We start from the raw sequence: 24233 nt of genomic DNA on the forward strand, positions 1-24233 counted from the left end.
TGCTCCTATTTTACTATGTTTCTATGCATATGAGTTTCCCCAACCAATCAAAACTATGTCTAGATTGTAGAACACTCCCTGCCCCCCCCCCCCCCGCAACCAAGAAAATCATGGCTCTTTAAGATTGAAGAAAAGTATTGAGCTTTCCAAAAGGTTTCATTGGAGTAGGAGAGAAGGTGAGAGGAGCAGTGACTGGGCAACACCATGCTTGGGTTGTAGATTGTCAGAGGAAGGGGAGACTGAGCTGAGTGAGGAGTTCCACAGTTTTGAGGTACTGAGAAAGAATGAGTCTGAGTAGGAGATGGTGAGAATGAGTCTGGATTTCAACACAGTGAGGACATAGAGAGGGGGAAGAGTGTGTAGGACAGGAAATTCGGAACATAAGAAATAGGAGCAGGAGTAGACCATTTGGCCCTTCGAGCCTGCTCCGCCATTCAATAGGATCATGGCTGATCTTCTACCTCATCTCCACTTTCCTGCACTATCCCCATATCCCTTGATTCCATTAATATTCAAAAATCTATCGATCTCAGCCTTGAATATACTCAACGACTGAGCCTCCACAGCCCTCTGGGGCAGAGAATTCCAAAGATTCACCACCCTCTGAGTGAAGAAATTTCTGCTCATCTCAGTCCTAACTGGCCGACCTCTTATTCTGAGACACTGACCCCTGGTTCTAGACTCCCCAGCCAGGGGAAACATCCTCCCTGCAACAACCCTGTCAAGCCCCGTAAAAATGTTGTATGTTTCAATGAGATCACCTCTCATTCTTCTAAACTCCAGAGAATATAGGCCTAGTCTACTCAATCTCTCCTCATAGGACAATCCCCCCATCCCAGGAACCAGTCTGGTGAACCTACGTTGCACTCCCTCTATGGCAAGTATATCCTTCAAGAGAAGAAAGTCCAGGGGAGATTATAGCAGCAAAATAGAGAAGGTTGTGATCAGGAGGATAGATTGATTGCATCGTGCCCATGAATGAGAGAGACGGTTTTCTTTTTTAATTCGTCCCTGGGATGTGGGCGTTGCTGGCAAGGCCAGCATTTATTGCCCATCCCTAATTGCCTTTGAGAAGGTGGTGGTGAGCTGCCTTCTTGAACCGCTGCAGTCCGTGTGGTGAAGGTGCTCCCACAGTGCTGTTAGGGAGGGAGTTCCAGGATTTCATAGTCCTGTGCTGTAGCTTCACCAGGTTGGCACCTCATTTTTAGGTACGTCTGGTGCTGCTCCTGGCATGCTCTTCTACACTTCTCATTGAACCAGGGTTGGTCCCCTGGCTAGATGGTAATGGTAGAGTGAGGGATATGTCGGGCCATGAGGTTGCAAATTGTGGTGGAATACAATTTTGCTGCTGCTGATGACCTCACGGATGCCCAGTTTTGAGCTGCTAGATTTGTTTTAAATCTATCCCATTCAGCACGGTGGTAGAGGCACACAACACAATGGAGGATGTCCTTAGTTTGAAGATGGGACTTTGTCTTCACACTCCTACCTGTGACTGGTAGATTGGTGAGGACGAGTTCAAGTAGGCTACATGCATGCTAAACAGCGGAAGCAGCATGCTATAGACAGAGGTAAGCGATCCCACAACCAACGGATCAGATTAAAGCTCTGCAGTCCTGCCACAGCCAGTCGTGAATGATGGTGGACCATTAAACAACTAACGGGAGGAGGAGTTCCATTAATATCCCCATCCTCAATGACTGGGGAACCCAGCACGTGGGTGAGGACGATGCCTCGTGTCGGTTCTCTCACAATCTGCCGCAGGCTCAGTCTGGCAGCTGTGTCCTTCAGGACTCTGCTAACAGCAGTGGTGCTACTGAGCCACTCTTGGTGATGGATATTGAAGTCAGAGTACATTCTGTGCCCTTGCTGCCCCCAATGCTTCTTCCAAGTGGTGTTCAACATGGAGGAGTACCGATTCATCAGCTGAGGGAGGGCGGTAGGTGGTAATCAGCAGGAGGTTTCCTTGCCCATGTTTGATCAGATGCCGTGAGAGTTCATGGGGTCCGGAGTCAATGTTGAGGACACCCGGACTGTATACGACTGCATATCCTGTCCCACTGGTAGGACAGACCCAGGGATAATGATGGAGGTGTCTGGGACATTGGTTGAAAGGTATGATTCTGTGAGTATGACTATGTCAGACTGTTGCTTGACTAGTCTGTGGGACTGCTCTCCCAATTTTGGCACAAGTCCCCTAAGTGAGGATGTTACTGGACTGGGTGTGCCTTTGCCGTGTCCACATTTGGTGCCTAGGTCGATGCCAGGTGGTCCGTTTTATTCTTACTGTTTTTTCTAGCAGTTTGATATAACTGAGTGGCTTGCTAGGCCATTAAGAGTCAACCACATTGCTAATCGGGTGAGGATGGCAGGTTTCCTTCGCTAAAGGACATTTGTGAACCAGATGGGTTTTACGACAATTTCATGGTCACCATTACTGATACAGGTACTAGCTTTATTGAGTTAAAATTCCACAGTTGCTGTGGTGGGATTTGAACTCATGATTAGAGATCATTAGTCCAGCTCTACTGGATTACTAGTCCACTAACATAACCGCTATGTTACTGTTCCTGGTTGTAAACACTCGCAGCACAGTTGGGCATGTGGGAAAGATTGAACCCAATCCAAGGTGAAGTTGGCCGTTCTCTAGTTGACGAGCTGTGTGAGTAAATGAGAAGCACGTCCTTGGCCATGTCCAATCTTCACAGCTGCAAGCGAAATTCTCCACTAATGAGGAAGAAAAACAATTTTTGTCAAGAGCCCGTGATTGGCCGTTCAGCCGTCCTCCATTATCAGCCCAGCCAAAAGTGGCTTCAGAGGTCATAAAATCGTTGAGCAACCGTTGAAGGAATGTTAGTGGGAGATTGGGTGGAGCAGGGGGTTAGGGTTTAGCCTCTCCTTTCTGGGATCTGGGTTCATACACATCCCAGACTAATGGGATGAAAGTCTCTCCTGGTCAGAATGAGCTTGGAGCAGGCTAAACCAGTGGGCATTGGTTAACAACACACAACTGCCCCTAATTCACTCTGAGAAGCCACAGGAGACAAGAAGATTTGTATTTTCTGGTGTGCCCCTGCCTCCAAGTATAGTTCCACCCTTTCTTCTATGTTCAGTGTATGCTGAGGTAAAGCAGAACTCTGACGGCCTGCTTTCTTCAATTTTATACTTACTTCATAGAATGATGCAGCACAGAGGGAGGCCATTCGGCCCATCGTGCCTGTGCCGGCTCTTTGGTCGAGCTCTCCAATTAATCCCACTCCCCCTGCTCTTTCCCCAGAGCCCTGCACATTTTCTTTTTCAAGCATTCATCTAATTCCCTTTTGAAAGTTACTATTGAATCTGCTTCCACCGCCCTTTCAGGCAGCGCGTTCCAGATCACAACAACTCGCTGCGTAAAAAAATTCTCCTCATCTCCCCTCTGATTCTTTTGCCAATTACCTTCAATCTGTGTCCTCTGGTTACCGACCCTCCTGCCACTGGAAACAGTTTCTCCTTATTTACTCCATCAAAACCCCTCATGATTTTGAACAACTCTATTGAATCTCCCCTTAACCTTCTCTGCTCTAAGGAGAACAATCCCAGCTTCTCCAGTCTCTCCACATCACTGAAGTTCCACATTCTCGTAAATTTCCTCTGCACCCTCTCTAAGGCTTTGTATTTAAGTGTATTGGCAATTATTAAAGGAGCTAGACCCTGACCCTGAGAGCTTTCTGACAATAAACAGGGCGAAGAACATCCTATTGATAAATGTAATGAGAATTAAAACAACTGTAAATGAAAAATAAAAGGTTATTAGCTGGGGGGTGGGCGTGGATTAAATTCTCCTCCCCCAACCTCATGGCGTTTACCATTGTGTCTTAGTTTAGTTCAGAACATTTTTGGGCCAAATGAGATTGTTTTATTGTTTTAAAAAATAGAAAGTTCTGGAATGAGGATAGTGGTTCTGTTACTGAACTGGTAATCCAGGGAACATGAGTTCAAATCCCACCATGTTTGACAATTTGAATTCAGTTTAAAAAAAATCTGGGAATAAAAAGCTGGGATCAGTAAAAGTGACCCTGAGGCTGTCGGATTGTCGTAAAAACCCAACGGGTTCACTGATGTCCTTTAGGGAAGGAAACCTGCCGTCCTCACCCGGTCTGGGCCTGTAGGTGACTCCAGTCCCACACCAACCTGGTTGACTCTTAACCACCCTCTGAAGTGGCCGAGCGAGACCCTCAGTTTGCATCAAAAGTGCTCCCAGCAGTTTAAGAAGGCCCACCACCACCTTCTTACGGCAACTAGGGACAGGCAATAAATGCCGGCCTTGCCAGTGACGCCCACATCCCGAGATTAAATGGAAAATGCACAGCTGAGTGATCAGCATCTGGGAGAGAAGGCGAGGGTGGGACCCGGTGAGGGGCCCAGGATTGAGGTCTAACCATTTCACCCAGAGACGTTAACCTGTCTTTGCTCTCTCTCTCTCTTTCTCTCTCGAGTGCTGTGGATTTCCAGAATTTTCTTGGGACGGGGTTAATTCATATTTCCAGTTGTTCTTGATTTTTGTTTTTTTTCCCGGTGTTTTTTTCAAAGCGTGCTAAAGTTGTGGGTTGGATCGAGGAGAGGAATGTGACTGATTTCTTTGCCCTGCAGCCTGTGACTGTGACCCTGATGGCTCTCTGAATGGTGGAATCTGCGACAGTCGGGACGACTCGAACCTGGGAATGATCGCTGGGCAGTGTCGCTGCAAAGACCATGTGGAGGGCCCTCGATGTGATAAATGCAAAGCTGGCTATTTCGGGCTCAGTGCTGAAAACCTACAGGGCTGTCAACGTGAGTTCCTTCCACACACTTTACTCTGTCCCTGGGTGAAATAATTCACATCTGTTCAATCCCCAGTGAATCTGATTTAATCCGATTTCTGATCCCAATGCAGAGTTATAAAGAAAGAACTTGCATTTCTATAGCACCTTTCACGACCTCAGGACGTCCCAAAGCACTTTATAGCCAATGAAGTACTTTTGAAGTGCAGTCTCTGTTGTAATTTCGGAAAAGCAGCAGCCAATTTGCGCACAGCAAGCTCCCACAAACAGCAATGAGATAATGATCAGATAATCTGTTTTTGGTGGTGTTGGTTGAGGGATAAATATTGGTCCCAGGACACCTTGGTCTTCAAATAGTGCCGTGGGATCTTTAATGTCCACATGAAAGGGCAGACGAGGCCTTGGTTTAACGTCTCATCTGAAAAATGCACCTTCAACAGTGCAGTACGACCCTTGGAGTGTCAGCTTGTTCAAGTCCTGGAGTGGGACTTGAACCCACGACCTTCTGACTCAGAGGCGAAGTGCTACCCACTGACAAAAAGGTCTTCACTCTGTATAGAATCCCAGCCCTCACGCAATCTTGGCCCCTTGGTGTTGGTTTCCTCTTGGCCTCTCACTAGATTAGTCTCAAGGCCGCACAGTGTGTCTAATTAATCAGCCTCTAGTTAAACTCCGGCCTTGGGTTAGAATTCTGATCATTCTACATTCAGACCCACAGAGGATGGCTTCAGTGTTTTTATTTTAAATGATAAATGTAGTTCTTTGTGGTGAATGCACCGCCCAGTTTTGGTACTGAGCCAAGCAGAGCAGGAAGACCTCTTGTCCCAGGCCTGGTCTGTGTTGATTTGGCTAATCTCAGCCGGAAGAGGGGAAAAAGAAAAAATAAAGACTTGCATTTAATTCAGATCTGTTCAGTCCCCAATCTGATTTATATAGATTTGAGCACAAAAGCCAGTGTGACACGCCCAGCGCAGTACTGAGGGAGTGCTGCACTGTCGGAGGTGCCGTCTTTTGGATAAACGGTAAATTGACGCCCCGTCTGCCCTCTCAGATGGACCAATATTACTAACCAAGCTGTTTGTGGGAGAACTTAAGAACATAGGAGCAGGAGTCGGCCATTCGAGCCTGCTCCGCAATTCATGAGATCACGGTTGATCTTCTGCTTCAACTCCATTCACCGGCCCTATCGCCATATCCCTTGATGCCCTTACTAGTCAGAAATCTATCGACTTCTGTTTTGAATATACCCAATGACTGAGCCTCCACAGCCCTCTGGAGTAGAGAATTCCAAAGATTCACCACCCTCTGTGTGAAGAAATTTCTTCTTATCTCAGTCCTGAATGGCCGACCCTTTATCCTGAGGCTGTGGCCCCTGGTTCTAGACTCCCCAGCCAAGGGAAACATTTTCCCAGCATCCACCCTATCAAGCCCTGTAATAATTTTGTATGCTTCAATGAGATCCCCTCTCATTCTTCTGAATTCAAGAGAATACAGGCCTAGTTTACTCAATCTCTTCTCATACGACAGTCCCGCCATCCCAGAAATCAATCTCGTGAACCTTTGTTGCACTCCCTCTATGGCAAGTATATCCTTCCTTAGGTAAGGAGACCAAAATTGTACACAGTACTCCAGGTGTGGTCTCAGTAAGGCCCTATATAATATGTAGCATGCGTGTAACGCCAGGATGACACAATCCATTGTGGACATCCATGAGAGTAGAGGATGACATAGTGGAGCAGAATGCCCGTGTGAGGGTGTCCGGGGCCACATTCTCCTTGCCAGGCCGATAGAGAATGGTATAACCAAAAGAGGCCAGTTCCATCCTCCAAAGTTGTATTTTATTATTCTTAATTTTGGTTCGTTTTCGATTATCGAGCATGAAGGCGACTGATCGTTGGTCCGTGATCAATGTAAAGTGCTGGCGAGCTAGAAAATGGTTCCACTTCCATACTGCCTCTATGATGGCTGTGGCTTCTTTCTCAACCGGAGGATAATGTAGCTCGGCACCTTGTAAGGTCCTGGACATAAATGCTACAGGACGACCTTCCTGATTCAGAGTAGCCGAGATCGCCACCTCCGAGGCATCACATTCAACCACGAAAGGGAGATTCTCATCGATGGAGTGAAGAGCCGCTTTCTCCAACTGTTTTTTGAGAAGGTTAAAGGCTGCAACAGCCACTGTTTCCAATGGAAATGATCTAGCATGCAGCAAGGGTTGGATTTTGTCCGAAAAATGAGGAATCCATTTAGCGTAGTATGCAAACAGACCGAGAGCCCGACGTAAAGAAGCCGGATTCTTAGGTGACGGGAGCTCTTGGAGCAGGTGAAGTCTTTCTGGGTCTGGCCTAATGATACCATTGCCTACGCAGTAGCCAAGGATGTTGATGGTCGGTTGCGACTCAACAGATTCGGATTCATTCAGGGTCAAATTACGGCGATGGAGGGCATCCCGAAATTTTTGGAGGTTGGCGTCGTGTTCCTGTTGATCGTGACCTGCAATGGTAATGTTATCAAGATAGGGAAAAGTGTCCCTTAGGTTTTCCTGCTTAACCAGGCCATCCATTGCCCGTTGGAAGACAGCCACTCCATTAGTAACCCCGAATGGGAGGAGACGAAATTGGTACAGCCGTCCATTAGCCTCAAAGGGCCGTGTACTGCTTATCTGAGACCTTCAAGGGTACCTGATGATAGGCATTTTTTAAATCGTAAGTTGAGAACACTTTGTATTCGGCCAGTTTATTAACCATATCATCAATGCGTGGCAATGGGTAGGCGTCCAAGTCGGTATATTGATTGATGGTTTGCGAATAATCGATGCATAGTCGCGGTTTGTGAGGTTTTAGAGGGTTCTTGACAATGACGGCTTGAGCCCGCCAGGGCGACGAACATGGTTCGATGATATCCTCTGCTAGAAGTCGAGAGATTTCAGCCGCAATAAAAGATTGGTCTTCCTGATTAAAGCGCCGCGATTTCGTTATTATTGGTTTGCATCGAGGCGGAATACTGGCAAATAATGAGGGTTCATCAAGTGAAGCTGCTGACAATGCACAAAACGGTAATTTAGACGGTATATTAGAAATAGTAAGTCCGGGTTTGGATCCACCAAACTCAATGGTGAGTTTCTTATGCTGTTTTTGGAAGTCCAACCCTAAGAGGAGATCACTACATAAGTCCTTGAGCACCGAAAGTCGGGTGGAGGGATACATACGACCATGAAGTGTCATATCAACAACACAAAAGCTGGAGATTCTGGTATTAAGTGATGACTGAGCCATCGCAATTGCCTGGTCCGATGGGAAGACATGTAGTTTCAATTTCGCAACAATCTGTTCCTTAATGAAACTATCAGTACTTCCTGAGTCAATTAAGGCATCTAAGGTATGCCCTTTAATTGAAATTTTTGTGGCTGCATGAGACAGGTTCTGTGGGCAAGCAGCTGTAATTGGTGTCGTTGCACAGAGAGTGGCTAAAACGCTCGGTGTGCTTCTTCGGGAGAGAGCTCGAGAGGAAGCTTGATAGGTCCTAGCTGGAGCATCTTGATAGGCCCTAATTGGGGCAGTTCGGTAGGCCTTAGTTGGATTGGCCCTCGTAGAGGCCCTTGATAGGCAAACTTTCGCAAAGTGTCCTTTTTTTTTGCAATAGCTGCAGATTGCATTGCGAGCAGGGCAGGTTTTCCTAGGGTGAAAAGCATCTCCACAAAAGAAGCACTCCTTCCTAGATTGCCAAGAGGCTGCTAAAGTGGGGTCATCCTCCTCTTCATCAGAATTATCAGAATTAGATTCCCCCATGATAGGGTTCACCTGAGACCGCTTGAACTGTCTGGTTGCAGCTACAGCAGCAGATCGAGATCTGGGCAGCTGATAGAGGTCTGCATTTCTCTTTGCCAAATCCAGAGAACAAGCTAGGTCAAAAGCTTTTTGTAGCTCAAGTGTTTTACTTTCTAGTAGACGCTGGCGTATAAATGGAGAGGCAATCCCGCAGATGAAAGCATCACGAATCATTTCTTTGCGGTACAGCTCAGCTGAGGCTGCCTGAAAGTTACAATCTATGCTGAGCCTGCGAAGTTCTTGCAGGAATTCGTCAATTGATTCCCCTGGCCCTTGTTGGGCTGTGGCCAGTAGATGTCTAGCATAGACCTCATTTGGGGTCTTGGCATACAGTTTCTTAAGTGCCCGAATCACCTCATCGTAATTATCCCATTCATCAACATATTCGAACACTTTTGGGGTCACATAATTGATAAGTATCCTCAATCTAGCAGGAGCATCCGCTTTACATTCATCCAGAAAATTCTCAAAAGTACAGTACCAATGCTTCCATACCCTGCCAGCTGCTGGTGTATTCGAGTCCAAGTCCAGACGAATAGGTCTAAGGATTCTCTCCATGATGGGTGGTTCCCTGGATCCTTAACTCCGAGTTTGTCCGAAGGTCTAGTATTTGTGAGTGTAAATACTAAGTTACTTAAATTGATGTAAGAAAAAGGAGTCTTACCATCAAGTAACTTTAAAGTAAGCTTTAAGTAACTTATAATCACACTATATACAAGAGAGGTCTTTACCATGCCTCTGGTAGAAGCCTCTTACAATACTGAACAGACCAGTATTTATACCAGTCCAACAGGAAGTGACATATGACAGGAAGTGAGGTATGTACACCGTTCATAGTTCATAGTTCACAGGAAGTGATGACATAACTTCCCGGAAGTTATTATTATTATCACAGTCCCCTCATCCAAATCATTGATATAGATTGTGAATAGCTGGGGCCCAAGCACTGATCCTTGCGGTACCCCACTAGTCACAGCCTGCCATCCTGAAAAAGACCCGTTTATCCCTACTCTTTGTTTTCTGTCTGTTAACCAATTCTCAATCCATGCTAGTATATTACCCCCAATTCCATGTGTCCTAATTTTGTTCACCAATCTCTTGTGTGGGACCTTATTGAAGGCCTTCTGAAAATCCAAATACACCACATCTACCGGTTTCCCTTTGTCTACTCCACTAGTTACATCCTCAAAGAACTCCAATAGGTTTGTCAAACAGGATTTCCCTTTCATAAATCCATGCTGACTCCGCCCAGTCTTGCTATTAGTTTCTAAGTGCCCAGTTATTGCATCCTTTATAATAGATTCCAGCATTTTCCCAACTACTGATGTGAGGCTGACAGGTCTGTAGTTCCCCGCTTTCTCTCCTTCCTTTTTCAAATAGCGGGGTTACATTTGCTATCCTCCAATCTGCAGGAACCGTTCCAGAATCTATAGAATTTTGGAAGATGACAACCAATGCGTCCACTATTCCAATGGCCACCTCTTTCAAAACCTTAGGATGTAGGTCATCCGGTCCTTGGGATTTATCGACTTTTAGTCCCATTAATTTTGCTAGTACTGTTTTTTTACTAATAATAATTTCTTTAAGTTCCTCATTCTCGCCACACCCTTGGATTTCTCGTATTTCTGGGAAGTTTTTTGTGTCTTCCTCCGTGAAGACAGGAACAAAGGGGGAGAAATTCAGTAGGCTGCGCTAACCGTTAGCGCTTTAAGAGGGCGCTAAGTGGGTCGCAAGCCAACTGGCGCCCGGGCGCGTCACTGCCCACGCCTCCCGCTAAATTCCGCGGGATGTTAGTGGTGGCGCTAACCGTTAGCGCTGTGCCACTGCCGATGACGTTATCGGTGTGTGCAGCGCCCCGGCCGCGACATTCGGCAGCGCCCCCTGATTTACCGCTGGACGCTATGTCCGACGGGTTCAGGGGGGCCTACCTGCGGCCGGGGAGGCGCAAATTAAAGGCGAGGTGCGGGGCGGCCATTTTTGTTGTTGGCCGCCTGCCAGCACCTGCCTGCACCCCCGTCCCCGGCCTCCTGAAACCCCCTCCCACTTCTCATTGGTGCCGGGCTCTTTTGCCTGCACTCCCGATCCTCGGGGGCCCAGCTGGGCCCCAGATCGCGCTGCACAAGGCCCCTCCCCTTTTAAGAAGGGGAGGAAGGCCTGCAATACCGCATATTCACTCGCAGCGCCCCAAGAGGGATGCGGGGTGCCTTCAGTAGCGCCGCGCTTCCCTTTGGGGCGCAACCACTCAATTTCCGGTGCGGGGGCGCGAATGTTTCCGGGGCGCTACTTTTAGCGCCCTGGCGAGGCTGGCGCCCCAAACAGGGCTATACTCAATTTCTCCCCCAAAGTATTTATTTAATTTCTCTGCCATTTCCTCATTCCCCATTATAAATTCTCCCGTCTCTAACTGTAAAGGACCTACATTTACCTTCACCGGTCTTTTCTTTTTCACATAGAAGCTTTTACAATCTGTTTTTGTATTTTTCGCTAGTTTGTGCTCATATTCCATTTTCCCTTTATCAATTTCTTGGTCCCCCTTTGCTGATATCTAAAAAGATCCCAATCCTCATGCTGACCGCTTTTGCTGGCAACTTTATAAGCTTCCTCCTTTGTGCGCAAATTGGCTGCCGTGTTTCCTACAACAGTGACTACACTTCAAAAGTAGTTCATTGGCTGTAAAACAGTTTGGGACGTCCTGAGGTCGTGAAAGGCGCTATAGAAATGCAAGTCTTTCTTTCTTTCTTGTTCCCTGGTTAGTGCTTCTGCACGACACTGTAACTCAGTTCTGTATCTCACCCTGTGACGATCCCACATCCTCCACCATTCCATGACTCACTGCACTGCAGCCCACTGCCGGTCGGAGCCTCTGTCTCACTGGTAGCCATTCCCGCCTCAGAGTCAGTAGGTTGCGGGTTCAAACCACAGTCTGGACAGTCCTGGGTGTAATGTATATACCTTTAAGGGGGGGAACTACTTTTTACAGCTCATGTATACTGTAGTACCGGCAGTGACCACACCTGTATATAGCACTGAGTAGTAACCTGTACAGGCAGTTCCACTGTGAGCCACGTTGAGTAAACACCTGTTGTACCGTTTCTCCTGCAGTCTGTGTCTTATTATACACAGACACAACGTTGGCGACAAGGCAAGTTCGAACCTACCTGCAACTCTGCATCACCTCCTGGGGATTCGTTCCTGGAGATCAGTGGATTGGAGATCAAGGCCAGAGACTCGGGCGTCGACCACGAGCAACCGCCCAGTCATCCAGCAGAGACTCGAGAATTGCGGGGGAGGCTGTCGAGAGCCAGGCTTGGCTTTCCAGTCGAGGTGGTCCAGCGAAACGGGCTGGCAACAGGTAGTGCGCAGACCCTCCCGGACAGCGGCGGGCTAGAGCCCGACTGAGCGGCACAGCAAAGGGCCGAGCAGCGTCGACAGGGGAGAGAGAGAGAGAGAGAGAGGGCAGAGCGCACAGGGCGCAGCCGGTGTTCAGGGGCCGAGCAGCGTCGAAGAGAGGGAGAGAGAGACGCGCGAAACCTACAGGGCGCCGCCGTTGCCACGAGAACCGCCGGGAGCGGCGTTGGCAGCAGCGGGGGAGGAAGGAAAGTGCGGGAGACGCCATTTTAAGCCATTGGGAGACGCCATTTTAAACCACACCCAAAATGCCGAAGAGTGGCAGTATCACCGCATTTGACAATGAAGTCGAAGATTGGACTACATATGTCGAACGAATAGAGGTGTACTGCAAGGCAAATGAGGTGTCAGATGACAAGAAAGCGTCGGTATTGTTAAATTTAATGGGTGCAAAGACGTATGGTTTATTACGAAATCTAGTAACCCCAACGAAGCCAATGGAAAAGAGTTTTGAAGGCATAGTAACGATACTACAGGAACATTTAAACCCCACACCGCTGCTGATAGCAGAAAGATTCAAGTTTCACAAATGGAACCAGCATAAGGATGAAAGCAATGCTGATTATTTAACAGAACTGCGCAAACTATCGAAACACTGCCAGTTTGGAGCGGGACTGGCAGATACCTTAAGGGACAAGTTTGTGTGTGGGCTTCAAAGTGAAGGAACCCAGAAACGGCTTTTATCTGAAAAGGACCTTACGCTGGAAAAGGCTTTCAGCATTGCGGTATCATATGAAGCAGCAGCACGGGGCGCTGCAGAGATACAACAGAGACCGCAAGAATATGGCACAAACGAAATGTCATATGGAACAGAGAAGTGCTATCGCTGCGGCAGAACAACACATGACCAGAATGATTGCTGGTTCAAAGACAAAGTGTGCAGGCAGTGTGGAAAAGTAGGACACATAGCACGAGTCTGCAGGTCGGGAAAGAAAACCAGCAATAAGAAACCTACCAAAGGAAAGTACAAGAAGGTACATAAGATGACGGAGAATAGTTCAGACGAACAAAAGAGTGATAACGACTCCGAAAGCAGGGAACTGAGTTGTCTGAAACTACATAATGTGATCACAACGGAGGATCACCGAACCATTTGGGTCACTCTCAAGATAGCAGGAGTCCAGGTAAAGATGGAATTGGACACAGGATCAGCCCTAACAGTCATAAACCGACGGGACTACGAGCGGCTATTCTCACACATACCCTTGAGAGACACAAAAATTATTTTGAAGACGTACACGGGGCAAAAAGTCTACCCCAAAGGAAAAATAAGGTCACGAAACACCAAAACTAGACCTGTATGTATTGCAAGATGGAGGACCACCATTACTGGGACGTGAATGGATCCGGAAAATACAACTGGATTGGCATTCCATACAGGCACTGACTGTGGCTGACAAAAAGGATGACTACGTCATACCTGGGCGACTGTCAAAGATCCTAACTGACGTGAAAGAAGAGTTCCAGCAAGGACTCGGAACACTAAAAGGCATGACAGCGACGATTAAAATTGAAGAAAACGCAAGCCCAAAATTTTTTAAGGCCAGACCGGTACCTTATGCGATCCACCCAGCCGTCGAAGCAGAGCTGGAGAGTCTGGAACGTTCAGGTGTACTGTCCAAGGTAGACTGGAGCGAGTGGGCTACGCCCATCGTCCCTGTGATGAAAAAGTCGTTGAGCAGCACGCCTGGGGAACCAAGGAAGGTTCGCATCTGTGGGGACTTTAAGGTAACAGTGAACCCGGTCCTTCACACCGTACAATATCCACTTCCGCGGATTGAAGATATTTTTGCCTCGCTATCTGGAGGGAAACGCTTCACTAAGATTGATCTGGCCCAGGCGTATCTGCAAATGGAGGTAGAAGAAGCATCAAAAAAATACCTCACAATCAACACCCATAAAGGTCTCTACCAATACAACCGGCTGGTATTCGGGGTAGCATCAGCTCCGGCTATTTGGCAGAGGGCAATGGAACAAGTCCTGCAAGGGATCCCAGGGACCCAGTGTTATTTGGACGACATCCTGGTCACGGGCGAAAATGACAGTGATCACCTTGCCAACCTGGAGCAGGTGCTCACTAGATTGCAGGAATATGGGCTCTGAGCTAACCGCCACAAATGCGAGTTTTTTAGAAAACAGATCTCGTATTGTGGCCACGTTATCGATAAAGAGGGGTTACATAAGTCCCCAGAGAAGATTGAGGCAGTAGTCAAGGCTCCAGCACCGGAAAATGTGTCACAACTGAGGTCGTTCTTCGGGCTGGTAAACTACTACCATAAGTTCTTGCCAAATTGGTCTACAATACTACACCCACTGAACACCCTACTGCAAACTGGGGTGCCATGGAAGTGGAGTGACGAATGTAGACGAGCTTTCCAGAAGAGCAAAACACTAATCACATCGAAAGAGGTATTGGTCCATTACAACCCAGCATTACCAATTCGGTTGGCATGTGATGCGTCACCCTACGGCATTGGAGCGGCGCTGTCGCACAAATTCTCGGGCGGCTCAGAGAGGCCAATAGCCTTTGCGTCACGATCACTAACCTCAGCCGAGCGTAACTACGCCCAGATTGACAGGGAGGCCCTCCGCCTAGTGTGGGGAGTGAAAAAGTTCAATCACTATCTGCACGGGCAGAAATTCACCTTGCTGACTGATCACCAGCCTCTTGTCTCCATTTTTAATCTGAAGAAGGGCGTTCCGGTGATGACTGCGCAACGACTACAAAGATGGTCACTTTTTCTAGGGGCGCACCACTATGAGATTGAATATAAGGGCACGAAACAGCATGGAAATGCTGATGGGCTATCACGCCTGCCACTGCCTACTGCGGAGGAAGCACCAGCAGTGGATCCTATCGAAATATTCCATTAGACTATAGTTGAATACCTACCGGTAACTAACGCTTGTATCGAAAAGGAAACCTGAAATGACCCGACACTGTCTCGGGTATATGATTTGACGGTGAAGGGATGGCCAGCACATGGCGACTCACTGTTGCCAGCATTCGCGACAAGGAGAGAACAGCTGTCAGTGTGCCGGGGGACCTTGATGTGTGGATCCCGAGTGGTAATTCCACCCAAGTTAAGGGATAGAGTGCTCAATGAGCTTCATGAGGGTCATCTGGGAGGGGTAAAAATGAAAAGCCTAGCCAGGGCTTATGTGTGGTGGCCGGGAATCGATAAACAAATCGAGGACCTGACCAAGAGCTGCTCAGGATGCCAGAAAGTCCAAAATGCACCACCACAGGCCCCTCTACACCCATGGGAGTGGCCCTCATCTCCATGGCAACGGGTGCATATTGATTTTGCTGGTCCATTCATGGACTCAATGTTTTTAATAGCCGTGGATGCGCACTCGAAATGGCCTGAGGGCATCAAAATGTCTTCCACCACCACGGAGAAAACTATTGCAGTCCTACGGACCATTTTTGCCAGGAATGGCTTGCCAGAACAGGTTTGCTCCGACAACGGTCCACAGTTTGTGTCCGAAGAGTTCCGGAGGTTCTTGAAAAAGAATGGGGTAAGGCATTACACATCCGTCCCGTATCATCCAGCCACAAATGGATTGGCTGAGAGGTTCGTACAAACCTTTAAGAAGGCAATAAAGGCTATATACAATGACAACATTCCGCTGCAGCACAAGGTGGACAATTTCCTGTTCGCCTACCGGAATGCGACACATGCAGTCACCAACCAGGCCCCAGCCATGATGTTCTTTAACCGAAGGTTAAGATCTCGCCTGGATTTGCTCAGACCAAACGTACGAAGAGATGTTGAGAGTAAGCAATTCCAGCACATCCATGAGAAGCCAACAAGGAGCTTCAATGTAGGGCAACCAGTCTTGGCCCGCGACTACCGAACAGAAAAATGGCAGCCAGGAACGATATGCACACGGCAGGGCCCACTAATGTACACAGTGGACGTTGGGGAGAGCATCGTGAGACGCCATGCTGACCAGATCCTAGAGTCACAGGAACAAGTCAACCCCATGCCTTGCCCATACGTACCTGGTGATGAACCCGACGTACAGGTCGCATCTACCCCAGAAACAGTAGCATCGGAAGCTGATGAACCAACCGACGACAGGGGGCCAGAATCGCCTCCGCACCAAGAGCAAGACACTCGGGAAAGGCGCTATCCAGAAAGGATCAGGAAGCCTCCCCAAAGACTGAATTTAAAAATAGACTATTTTCAGCTAATGTTGCATGTTAAAAGTGTTAATTGTAATTAGTTTGATATTTAATTGTTAAATGAGTGTAATGGTACTGTTAATCTAAAAGGGGAGGAATTGTAATGTATATACCTTTAAGGGGGGGAACTACTTTTTACAGCTCTTGTATACTGTAGTACCGGCAGTGACCACACCTGTATATAGCACTGAGTAGTAATCTGTACAGGCAATTCCACTGTGAGCCACGTTGAGTAAATACCTGTTGTACCGTTTCTCCTGCAGTCTGTGTCTTATTATGCACAGACACAACACCGGGGAGTGGAGATCGGAGCTCCGGCGTTGACATCCGGGGGATCCTCATGTTCGGTGGGTGTAGGTGGACCTCCCCTCTTCGTATGGGTTGTTGCGAGCCCATAACCCCCACATACCCCTCCCACCCCTACCCCTCTGTATAGGACTAACCCCCCCCCCCATCTACTGGGATAAAGATGGTCATGGCCATGGAAAGGGTATTCACATCGCGGCCTGTCCAAGGGAAGTGTGTGAAGATATGAAAACAAGCACAGATTGTTTATCAACCTGTGAATCCATCCACTATTCTCCAAGGGAAGTGTGTGAAGATATGAAATGATGATGAGCTCACTGCCCGCTCCTGTTAAATGTAACAAATTGAAACCTTGAAAGGGAAATGCCGGATAGTTAATGATGACTTATTCTGTGCCTCCTACAGCTTGTTGGTGTGACCCCTTTGGGACGGTGGCAGATGGACTGCCCTGTGATCCCGTCAGTGGAGACTGCTTCTGCAAGAGGCTAGTAACCGGCCGCAGCTGTAATCAGTGTCTGGTGAGTCCGCCTGTGATGGTAAACAGCTCCCCGCATCGTGCTCTTCAGGACCCGGGAGATAGTCTGCAGCGAGTAGAGTCGCAGTAGAAGGCGTAAGCTCTTCCAGAGGTCAGTGCCACACCAGGCTGAGCATCCCCGAACTGGGTCATACAGAACAGAAGGTCCTCGGGTCGATCGCGGGCTGTAGCCGAGTTAACTGACGTGAGCTGAGGTGTTAAAGTTGGCCTCAGTACCCTAGTGCACACTAAGGAGGTGAAAAAGCCAACCAGAGTTCCTGGTCCTGACTCCCAGTGGAAAGTCTACAGGTGTGAATTTGGAGGTGATAGGGTTTAGCCGTAATGCCCTACACAGTCGGATAGCCTGGCATCATCAGTGAAGGATGACCGGGCAAGATAGTGGGAGGCACCTGACAAACTGAGCCCCAACTAGGAATCCGTGCCCTCCGAGTGATGAAGAGGGAGAGGTACAAATTATTGGTGATTAAGGGAGCTGAAAATAAAACTCAAGATTGCCATTGACGAATTGCTACTTCCTCATTCATGTTATTTTCTCTCCTACTCCTTGCAACCTTGGTGATCAGGAACAAGAGCCCTGGTTGAGTTTTTTCCCCCTCCCTAGTCCAGTGAGGCACTGAGCTTGATTGTAGAATCCCCACCACCTCGGTTAGCTCAGCACAGGCCACGAACTGACCCGGGGAACCACCTGGTCTGTGCGGTCCAGTTAGGGGATGCTCGGCCTGGATACCTCTATGTTTCTCACTCGATCCTGCTCGCTGCTGATTATCTGTACTTTGGGTCTGAGCAATTCCCAACGATAAGATGACGGGGCAGTTGCTGAGGAATCCAGGAGCTGGCTCCAGGTCCTGTGGAAGGAAGTTGGCTCAAGGTCATACTCGAGCGAAAAGACTAAAACGCTATGAAATATGGGGCAGGTACTCTGACTGTGTGTGTGCCTGTTTGTGTAAGTGTGTGTGTATCTATCTCTGTGTGAGTGACTGTGTGTGTGCCCATGAGTCTAAGTGTGTGTGTATCTATCTCTGTGTGAATGACTGTGTGTGTGCCCATGAGTCTAAGTGTGTGTGTATCTATCTCTGTGTGAATGACTGTGTGTGTGCCCATGAGTCTAAGTGTGTGTGTATCTATCTCTGTGTGAATGACTGTGTGTGTGCCCATGAGTCTAAGTGTGTGTGTATCTATCTCTGTGTGAGTGACTGTGTGTGTGCCCATGAGTCTAAGTGTGTGTGTATCTATCTCTGTGTGAGTGACTGTGTGTGTGCCCATGAGTCTAAGTGTGTGTGTATCTATCTCTGTGTGAATGTGTGTGTTTATCTATCCCTGTGTGTAAGTGTGCTTGTGTATCTATCTGTGTATGACTGTATGCGCGTGTGCATATAAAATTATTAGAGGGCTTGACAGGGTAGATGCTGAGAGGTTGTTTCCCCCTGGCTGGAGAGTCTAGAACTAGGGGTCAGTCTCAGGATAAGGGGTCGGACATTTAGGACTGAGATGAGGAGGAATTTCTGCACTGAGGGTTGTGAATCTATGGAATTCTCTACCCCAGGGGGCTGTGGAGGCTCAGTTGTTGAGTATATTCAAGACAGAAGTCGATAGATTTTTGGATATTAAAGGAATCAAGGGATATGGGGAATGGGCGAGACGGTGGAGTTGAGTTGAGGTCGATGATCAGCCATGATCTTATTGAATGGCGGAGCAGGCTCGAGGGGCCGAATGGCCGACTCCTGCTCCTATTTCGTCTTCTTCGTGTGTGTGTGTGTGTGTGTGTGTGTGTGTGTGTGTATCTCTGTCTGTAATGCAATAAACTCTTCTGTACCTGTATCAGTTGGACGATGTGAGTGTGATATTCTCTGATCTTGTGCAGGGTGAGCATTGGGCACTGAGCCACGATCTCAATGGCTGCCGAGCCTGTGACTGTGATGTGGGAGGAGCTCACGACAACCAGTAAGGAGAAAATTCATTCAAACTTAAGATTCCTAAATACATTACAAGTCTTTCTGGGGCTGAGGGAGTAACTGGGATTCAGCAAAGAATTGTACATCCACAAACCATCGTGGGAAGGAATTTATGCAGTCAGGAATTGTTTCTGGGAGATGCCTGTTGTGTTTTCTGATCCACTGTGTAAATAGGTTTAATTAATGCTTGTTTTATTAGCTGATACAACTTCACGATCTTAGTGCTGCGAATGGAACAGGTCCCATATTGAACGCCTAGAGACAAAATCAAACACTCCCAGGGCAGGTACAGCACGGGTTAGATACAGAGTAAAGCTCCCTCTACACTGTCCCATCAAACACTCCCAGGGCAGGTACAGCACGGATTAGATACAGAGTAAAGCTCCCTCTACACTGTCCCATCAAACACTCCCAGGGCAGGTACAGCACGGGTTAGATACAGAGTAAAGCTCCCTCTACACTGTCCCATCAAACACTCCCAGGGCAGGTACAGCACGGGGTTAGATACAGAGTAAAGCTCCCTCTACACTGTCCCATCAAACACTCCCAGGGCGGGTACAGCACGGGGTTAGATACAGAGTAAAGCTCCCTCTACACTGTCCCACCAAACACCCCCAGGGCAGGTACAGCACGGGTTAGATACAGAGTAAAGCTCCCTCTACACTGTCCCCATCAAACACTCCCAGGGCAGGTACAGCATGGGTTAGATACAGAGTAAAGCTCCCTCTACACTGTCCCATCAAACACTCCCAGGGCAGGTACAGCACGGGTTAGATACAAAGTAAAGCTCCCTCTACACTGTCCCATCAAACACTCCCGGGCAGGTACAGCATGGGATAGATACAGAGTAAAGCTCCCTCTACACTGCCCCATCAAACACTCCCAGGGCAGGTACAGCACGGATTAGATACAGAGTAAAGCTCCCTCTACACTGTCCCATCAAACACTCTCAGGGCGGGTACAGCATGGGTTAGATACAGAGTAAAGCTCCCTCTACACTGTCCCATCAGACACTCCCAGGGCAAGTACAGCATGGGTTAGATACAGAGTAATGCTCCCTCTACGCTGTCCCATCAGACACTCCCAGGGCAAGTACAGCATGGGTTAGATACAGAGTAAAGCTCCCTCTACACTGTCCCATCAGACACTCCCAGGGCAGTTGTAGCACGGGTTAGATACAAGTTTCAAAGTGGGTTCAAATTTTGGTCCCAATTCATTGTCTGGTCCATTGCTTTTCCCAGTCCCTTACTGAGGGAACAGCACCTCATCTTTCAATTAGACACTTTACAGCCTTCTGGACTCAACATCGAGTTCAACAATTTCAGACTGTAACCTCTGCCCCTATTTTTTTTCACATGGCAGCTGTTGATCATTCTGCCATTGCCATTTACACTTCATCTAGAGTCATCTTTTGTTTCTTAACTTGGCCCGTTACTATCTCCTCTTGCGTCACACCTTCACCCTTTTGTCATTTAATCTCTCCTGCCTTCCATCCAATCGCAGACCTTCCTTTTTGTTCTTTCCTCCCCTCACTCCCCTCCCTGCCCCTGCACCTGCTTAAAAACCTTTTACATCTCCAACTTTTTCCCGTTCTGACGAAGGGTCATCGACCTGAAACGTTGGGGTCGATTTTCCCGCAGGTGTGGGGAATTGTCGGGTTCCCCGAATGTCGGGGTTCCCACAAGAATGTAAATGGGTCTGCCAGATTGATGCAATTTTCCCTCAATTGGCCAATTCATTTCCAGCGTGTGGGAACCCTTGCTAATTGACTATTTCCAGTCAGAAAGCCCCACAGTATGATGTCATCATTCGTGGTGCTTTTAAAGTCTATAGCAAGCATTGCAACCTCTGCAGGCTTCCATACAAACCACACAGGATGGCAGAGGAGCCTGCAGCAGCTGTGGCCAGTGCCAGACCCCGAGCTGCCTGCAAATTCGACGAGGCTTCACTGCAGGCATTATTGGATGGGGTTAGGGCCCACAGGGAGGTCCTCTTCCCTAGGTCAGGCAGGAAGAGGCCTCCCATTGAGACCAAGGCTGCATGGATGCAGGTGGCAGCAGATATCAACTCGCTGGGAGTCACCAGAAGAACCTGGATACAGTGTCGGAAGCGATTCCATGACCTTCACCGTACAGGAAAAGTAAGTATGAAGTTTCCATCACCCTCAAACTGATCCCCATTGCCTTTCCCCACCAGCACTCAGCTTTAGCACTCTCTTCCTCCACATCCCACTTCACAGTCACATCCATGCACCCTTACCCATTCCCCCTCTCTCTCTATGCTCACGTTCACATAACTATTCCACCATGCAGCCCTCACACTCCCATTCACTCTGATGCTTTGAGCACAACTGACAACACACAGGGAGGGCCCTTGGTCTTGCAGCCTCACACCATCTTTGTCTCCCTCTAAGTATCTATGCTATGCAATCTCTACACTCACTCCTGCACTCTCACTCAAACTCCACTTGTCTCCCTCATTGCAGGAAAAGAGAGCTCACAACAACAGAGAGCAAGCCAGGGCTGGAGGAGGCCCACCCTCAATAGCCCACCTGACCCCCTGGGAGGAAGGAGTGCTGGAAATTGTCGGGGCTGATGTGGCTGCGGAAGCTGGGGAAGGAGAGACAGGGGCAGGCCCGCAAGCTGGTGACAGAATAGTTTTCCATCTCTCTCCATTGACATAGCATGAGTCACTGTTATGATTCTGAAGCTACATCATTTGGACTTATGAACATCTGCAAAATCCAATGTGCATGCAACCTTGGCATCGCATCTCTAACTCTTTCCTTTACTCCCCCACAGGACCATCGAGAGCCCCCGTCCCCACTGCGGAGGAGGAAGAGGCTGAGCAGTCAGACGCCTGAGAGGAAGCTCCAACCTCTGAGGGCGCAGTGTCAGCAGAATTCAGTGCACCCAGCACCAGCGCAGACACTCACACCTCGGTGGGACCTTCGGGACATAGAGTAGTGTTGTCACCTGGTGTATCACAGCTCACAAGTGAGCATCAGCAGATGGTGGAGACAGGGATAGCAGTGGAGAGTCCTTGTCGGAGGGCGCAGGACTCTGCCAGCTCAGCTCTGCTGCATGTCAACCCTCTGCCTCTGGGTCCATCTGTAAGAGAAGAGGTGATGGATCTCCATGCACAGATGCAGGAGTCTCTGGCAGGTTTTGTCTCCAGGGTTGCTGCGAGTGTGGAGCGAATGGAGGAGTCCATAGCGAACATGAGCAGAGCCTTTGTGGAGTCATTGGCGCATCACCACGGAAAGGATGGCAACCTCCGCGGAAAGGATGGCTACAGTAGAGGAGAGGATGGCTACGGCCATGGAGGAGCTAAGTCGCCAGAGTGTTGAAAACATGGTGAATGTTCAGAATAGACTTGACATCTCTGGAGGAGCGATGGTCAGCTATTGAGCAGAGAAACCAGACCTTCATGGCAGGCCCTCTGAGTAGGACTGCCATTGTAGAAACGGGTCCCCATGGCTCCCCTGATGTGCAGCAAGATGCTCTCAAGCCACTTGCAGGCACTGAGGGGGACCTGACCCATGAGAGGGAGGTTGGTGGCAGACCTCAAGGAAGTGGGGGCTCCTCTCCAAGCGCTCACACTTCTATGCCACTGCAGAGCCCTCGGTCAGAGCCCCGCCAGAGTCCACACCCAACGGAGATAGAGGTCTCAACCCCTGCACAGCCGCAGGAGCAGCAGACTGCTGGCGAGCCCTTACAGGCGCGCCACCCCAGAGGATGCCCGCCAAAGGTGTCGAGACAGGAGCAGCAGGAAAGTGAGCAAGGGGCCTCCACATCTGCTGAAGCCACAGGGGAACCACTACGTAGGAGCATGCGTAAGAGAAAAATAAAGCACCACTAATCACAAGGGTAGTCACTTGGGTGAAATGTGTTTATTTTAGAAATGCCATCAGTTGGTTATTGTTAATAAAATTTCTGATGGCAATTTCTGCAGTTGTGGCGTGTGTCATTTCACGAATGGGGCTGGAGGTCCTCCAATGCCAAGAGGGGAAGGAAAAAAAGGCCTCCCATGCTTCTGGTAGGTGCCTCAGTTGAGGAAGCGCTGAGTGAGGGTGGTGAGAGGGGCTTCCCAGGAGCTCACACTGGAGAAGTGTATGAGGCTCCAACCTTCCACAGCTGTGCCTAAGCCTTGAAAAAGTTGCCCCAAGCCTGAAACAACAAGGTCCTGCAACCTACAAATGCTGTCTGATTAAATCTCTTCTTTCCTGATTGACCTGCAGCTGAAAGTAAGCAAGCCGACATTGTTCACGCCAGGTTTCATCAGCGGGGTTCCCACCAGGCGTGTTTAGCGTGGGAAAAGGCTGAAAATAGCAAGGGCCCCTTAAAATGGCATTAAAGATGCCAATTATTGGTGATTAGGCTCCTGACAACCAGTCCCGCCAGCTGAGGGCGGGACTGATTCGGGTCAGATTGAAACGCCGGGGTGAAAGTAGGACGGGGCGGGGAATCAGGCGGGGGGGGTGGTCGTGACCCCCTATTTTTGCAATCTATTTCCCCCCCCCCCCACACGCCTGAAACCCCGCCTGACGGCTCCAGGAAAATCGACCCCGTTAACTCTGTTTCTCTCTCTACAGATGCTGCCTGACCTGCTGAGTATTTCCAGCATTTTCTGTTTTTATTTTTGCTGTTATTCATTGTTCATTGCAATTTTTATTCTCTTTCTGCTGGTGAATTTTCTCCCTCCTCATTGACCCGCAGGCCTAATTTCTGCTCCCCTTAGCTCAGGGATGATTTTTCCAATGCCCCCTGTGCAATGATGGATGGACCCGTCTGGGCTGTTGTTGTCAGCGATCATTAGTGCGGTGAGCTCAGTCGTTCTCCTCTGTGTACAATTAGCTTTTCATTTTACACGATTCACTTCCCCTCTGCTCACACACAGGTGCTCAATGGAAAGTGGTCAATGTCGCTGTCGGAGTCACATGGTCAGCAGGCAGTGTACCCAGGTGGATTCTGGGTATTTCTTCATGGCTCTCGATCACTACACATACGAGGCAGAGTTGGCCCAGCTCGGCACGGTGAGTGAGTGGTGAGCGTGAGCGCCCTGTTTACGATAGTGTGTGGTGAGGGTGTGTAGTAAGTGCGTGCGCCCTGGGCGCGTGAGCCCGATACTCAATTGTAAGGGAAAGGCCAAGTAGAGGTCAGGGAAGAGCAAACAGAATTGACTTATCCCACCCAACCCCCATCACCTGTT

The 24233-nt window shown here is 48.8% G+C and overlaps 1 protein-coding gene across 3 annotated transcripts in view; it reads left to right on the top strand.

Annotated features, from left to right (window-relative positions):
* LOC147111358 (laminin subunit beta-2-like) overlaps positions 1–24233 on the top strand; it is a 201977-nt gene that overhangs the window by 91929 nt on the left and 85815 nt on the right. For all 3 annotated transcript variants that reach the window (XM_086002168.1, XM_086002166.1, XM_086002167.1), the window contains exons 10-13: positions 4633–4812; positions 16941–17053; positions 18932–19011; positions 23922–24057. In XM_086002168.1, coding sequence (XP_085858294.1) covers positions 4633–4812; positions 16941–17053; positions 18932–19011; positions 23922–24057 — 509 coding nt within the window. The remainder of the gene's footprint in view (positions 1–4632; positions 4813–16940; positions 17054–18931; positions 19012–23921; positions 24058–24233) is intronic.

This window comes from Somniosus microcephalus, chromosome 11 (genome assembly GCF_052327205.1).
Source record: "Somniosus microcephalus isolate GS21.2 chromosome 11, FLI_Smic_1.0, whole genome shotgun sequence".
Lineage (NCBI taxonomy): Eukaryota > Metazoa > Chordata > Chondrichthyes > Squaliformes > Somniosidae > Somniosus > Somniosus microcephalus.